At 34.2% G+C, this 5,000-nt stretch overlaps 1 protein-coding gene across 2 annotated transcripts in view; it reads left to right on the top strand.

Annotated features, from left to right (window-relative positions):
• LOC106878479 (leucine-rich repeat-containing protein 69) overlaps positions 1-4,067 on the top strand; it is an 11,155-nt gene extending 7,088 nt beyond the window's left edge. The window contains exons 6-9 of one of the 2 annotated variants that reach the window (XM_014927697.2): positions 1-58; positions 1,318-1,358; positions 2,735-2,873; positions 3,726-4,067. The exon at positions 1-58 is cut by the window's left edge and continues 44 nt beyond it. In XM_014927697.2, coding sequence (XP_014783183.1) covers positions 1-58; positions 1,318-1,358; positions 2,735-2,873; positions 3,726-3,872 — 385 coding nt within the window. In that variant the 3' untranslated portion in view covers positions 3,873-4,067. The remainder of the gene's footprint in view (positions 59-1,317; positions 1,359-2,734; positions 2,874-3,725) is intronic. The other variant, XM_014927698.2, reaches the window with a different exon arrangement.
• Positions 4,068-5,000: the final 933 nt, after the last annotated feature.

Genomic DNA, 5,000 nt, shown 5'->3' with positions numbered 1-5,000 from the left:
ACTTCTACAATCAGATTTAAATCCTTCATATCGAGATGCAGACATCTTTCCTCTGAAAGTACGTTCTTTAACCATCTTTATTTCCAATATCAGTATACTGGGTGGTGAGGTTTCAATTCCTGAGTGAATCTGGTTTACTTTACCTCATTTAAATTACTTCTCATGTCTCTTTTTCCATTTATATGTGTAGGTGAGCCATAGAAGGCAATCCCTATATAGTTGCTCAGCCAGTAATAGTAGCCAGATCTCTTTCAAGTCACTCACTATCACCTTAAAAAAAGGAAAAAAAAAAACCTATACAAGACAATGAACATAAGTTTGCTCAGTTTGCATCCCAACCACATGGTTTTGCATTCAGTTCCACTGCTTGGTACTTTGGGTAAATGCCATCTACTATTATAGCCCTTGGCTCACCAAAGCCTTGTTGCAGATTTTCCATAGCTGTATGTTCTTCCTGTCACCAACCTTCAACTGTTTTCAAACAAGATAATATTTTACCATGGTCAGATATGTTTTCATTGAAGATCAGAAATGAACAACACAACTTGTATGACAGAACACACCTGAGGTTGAACAAAATCAAAAGAGGAATGGTATATTAGTCCAAGATGTATTATATGTCTGATTGGGTTTTGTTTGTTTTTTTTAATTTGTTTTGTCCGAACACCAATCGGCTTTTTGCAGGCCATTTAAAAAGAAGATTGATGTTATTAATGTTCTTCTTGAACATCTACAATCCAACATACGTGGGAAAGACATGAACAGGAGAAAGTTTCAGAGTGCTGACATTCTTGGATAGAAAGACTATGCATAGTGATTACTTGGTTAGTATGAGGTCTGGGGGGGGGGGGACTTGGACATAACAAGGGTGAGAAGTGAGAAGGCAAGTGGGGCAGAAATACCTGTAAGGAGGTGACATGAGCCAAACCAGTTCTGAGCAGAAGCTACTATTGTAAAGTAGAAAAGGCAGAGACTGAAGACAGCACACTTGTTCGTCAGAGGCTTAAGTGTGATTGTAAGTGACTTTATGCCAGTCTGTTAAACAGCCTTAAAATATTTGTGTATGTCACAGCAGCCAAACTGTTTCAGATGTGAGAATAATACATCATTATGGGTCTCACCTGCACTTTGATAAATGCCAGTATATCTTTAGAAACGGTCTGATAGATGTCAGTATAGCTTTAGAAATGTTAGATAAGTATTAATATGTCTTCAGAAAGGGTCTGTTAAGCACCAACATGTTTTTAGAAATGATCTGATAAACGTCAATATATCTTTAGAAATGTTTGGTTAAATACATGAATATCTTTCTTGCAGGAATTGGTTGTGAGATTTGTCATGAATGAGATGAAAAGACAGTAAGTATATCTCAAAGACAAAAATAATGTTTTTGATATTGACAGCAAGACACAAACAAATTCTAGAGAATAGAGAACTAATTTCAACCAGCATGATAGAACTTTAGTCACATTGAGGTTTTCACAAATTCATAATACGGTTGACCAAATTGCCACTATGGTGGAGAAAATTTTGGAATTTTCAGTGCAGCCCTCATCATGTAGTAATGTTTGCGCTTGTTCTGAGGTTTCTTCAACAACCTGACCATGATAGACAGCTATCATGCAGAAAATGCCAGCTTCCAAATCCTGTTTTATAATTAGGTAAAATTGATGAAATTTTAAACCTCTGTAACATTTTCCTGCAACTTTTCGGGAACAAATAAATAACAAAATTGGCTTTAACATGGAAAATTATTTCAATATACCAAATTTGGAAATTTTGACATAATTTTAAAATCTCACAATATGTGGCAACAACAGGGAAGACCCTACAAAAGTAGTGAGACAGAGAGTTATAGGACGTCACACACACACATTTACAAACATACACACAGATAATCACGAGTTTAAAATGGTGTATAGTAGACATGTATGTGTGTCTGTGTGTAAGTGTTTCTTTGCGATGGACAGCAGAAAAGCCACTCTTCTTAAAGCTATGTATTCCTCGCGCACCCCTTTCTGTTTGTGTGTGTGTGTTATACCTATGTATTTATTCAAGTATGTATGCAATGTCATGTGTATATGACAGCTGTAGTAACATTAACATTCTATTGCCACCACTGTTCTCCCTTCACTGACATAAGTCACCCTCTCTCTGTTGCTACTTTCCCTCAGACTAATACTTTTTACAACCTTCTCATTTTATCATATAATTCGGCCAATGCCCATGGGAGGGGGGGGGGCACATCACAGATTTTTATTGAAATCCAATTAGCCTATTGTTGAACTGGATGTTAGTGTAACATGTGTGCAAAGTTTTGTGAACATTGGTTTGCTGGTTTAGGCACTAAGATGGTAACAGACAGACAAACAAAAATTGCCATTTATGCGTATATATATATATATATATATATATATATATATATATATACATACATACAAACATATGTACTTGATGAACTTCCTTCAGTTTCTGTCTTCCAAATCCAATCCACTCATAAGGTCTTGGTTGGCTGAAGGCTATCGAAGATATTTGCCCAAGGTATCCCACCATGGTACTGAACCCAGAACCATGTGATTGGGAAGCATATTTTTTAACCATACAGTAGCACTTGTGCCTATAGCTACACTTGTGCCTATAGTTCCACCTGCACCTATACATATTTACATAGTTGACCAATTCAGAAGCAGTATAGTCCCAAATAACTTCAATATATTGTTTCTTCTCTTGCTAGTTATCCAATGCTGTGGAATTCAATGATAGAAAGAAAGGAAATCCAGCAGATAGTTGAAAAAGGCAACCATTGTGTTATATGCAATGGTTTCCATTTACATATCCATTTTAGTTGTGTTACATTTTTTAATGCAAAGAAGGTACATCTTTATTGGAATTTTCCATCTTAACTTTCATAATGTAACTTTTTCAGTAAATTAAAAGTTTTGCAATGAAATTCCTTTATTCTTTGACCCTGTAATTACCCAAATCTTGCCTGTGGCTGTTGAGTCATGTAGCAAAACTGAACTCTTCAAGCTTGATTCAAATAATAATAATAATAATAATCCTTTCTATTATAGGCACAAGGTCTGAAATTTTGGGGGATAGGGAAAGTCTATCACATTGACCCAGTACCTGACTGGTACTTAATTTATCAACCCCTCAAAAGGATGAAAGGCAAAGTTGACCTCAGTCGAATTTGAACTCAGAATGTAGCAAAGGGTGAAATACCACTAAGCATTTTTCCCAGCATGCTAACATTTCTGCTAACTCACTACCTTGGTAATAATGATAATAATAATGATGATGATGATGATGATGATGATAATTTCAAATTTTAGCACAAGGGTGAAAGGGTTAATTGATTAAAAGTTAATAATAATAATAATAATAATAATAATAATATATCCAGAAAACAGCATGTCAAGGTGAAACCATATGTCTTATAGAGCAACATTTTTCACAAAAACTGGAATAAGCTTAATGCTTATTCCAGTTTCCATGAATATGTTAGTGTATTCTTGTAAAAAGTTACTCATCAAATACACAGAAATTGATTGAATTAATGCACTAGAGTCAGTGATATTGACTTTAGTAAGCTACCTTTTGGCCATTACTTAACAACTGAAACCAGTCAAAGAATAAAATAATGTGCTTTTTTTTTTTTTTTTTTTACTAAAACACCATAATGGTTTGTCAGGTTTTATAACTTAAAAATTTGTTCATTCCAGAGACTGAAAACACAGACACCTAAAGGACCAATACCAATGCAGATTCTGTTATGTTCTTCCCAATGTTTCAAAAGCAAAGAGTCATTCTCCATTCCTCCAGACGTCCATATCAGCCTAGTTTCTGGTATCACAACTAAAACTTCATAAACAGTCTCTTCTTCTGATCTGTCTATCCATCTATCAGCCCCTTTCTTCTACTTCTCTCTCCCTACTCTCTTTCTCTAGCTACCTATCTGTCCATCTATATGCTGCCAATTCTTTCTTTCTTTTTAACACACATATAAGAAGAGAAAAAGGGATTAAAAAATCCAGATAAATATCAATAAAACACTCAATTTTAAATGAATTTGGTTAACTATATCAAACAATCAGATGCCAATAAATGCAAGCAGAATATGCATTCAAGGTAATTCCTCGTGTATGGCAAGTAGAGCAAAATATCATTTAGAAGAATTTCAAGAAATTCAGAGTATTAGACAACAAAAATATGGACAGAGAAAATCACATCCTTAATTGTTGGATTCACCATACAAAACCGTATAGTTGTTCTTGTTGTATCAACATATTTAGAGACAGAAAATATCTTTCAAGTTAATATATCTAAAAATATATGTCAATACAATATTTTCAAGGCGATCCAAAATTTGTTAAATTCAAAATGAATGAAGAAAATATCTTCTGTACACAAACATACAAAAAGAACATTAAGAAGAAATATAATCTAAGAAAAGGTATTTTTGTAGTCAACAATTGGTAGCATCAGTGGATAACAAGAATAACAAAATAAACATAAGAATTCTACGTTACAACAATTAGAAACATAGAGATTCTATGTCACAACAATTAGTTACCTATCTATTAAATATATTAAACATTTTTAGAAAAATTATGCTTACTATATAATATACTAGCAGAAATACCCGGCTTTGCCCGGGTTAAAGAGAATAATGAAATCTAAAAACGCCATCTAGACTACACAACCCTCAACTGTTAGTAGCTACGATATCATATTTCTACATTAATAACTCTCCAATCCATGCCAGCATGGAACATAGACATTAAGTGGAATGCCAGTCTCTCATCTGGGAAGGCCTTGAAATCAATGTTACCAACTGGGGACTATGTGTGTCGCAGTGATAATAAAAAGACTCAAAGGAGGTCTGCAACGAAATAATTTTACTCAACACTTTGCAAGTGAATCAGTGGAGACAAAGATGCATCTCATTTACTTGACAATTTATGCACTACATTGCAGAAATCACAATGTAAGTATAT

This window comes from Octopus bimaculoides, chromosome 17, assembly GCF_001194135.2.
Source record: "Octopus bimaculoides isolate UCB-OBI-ISO-001 chromosome 17, ASM119413v2, whole genome shotgun sequence".
Taxonomy (NCBI): Eukaryota; Metazoa; Mollusca; class Cephalopoda; order Octopoda; family Octopodidae; genus Octopus; species Octopus bimaculoides.
Note: the sequence above shows the minus strand (reverse complement) of the source record. Positions and strands in the feature narration are given on the sequence as shown.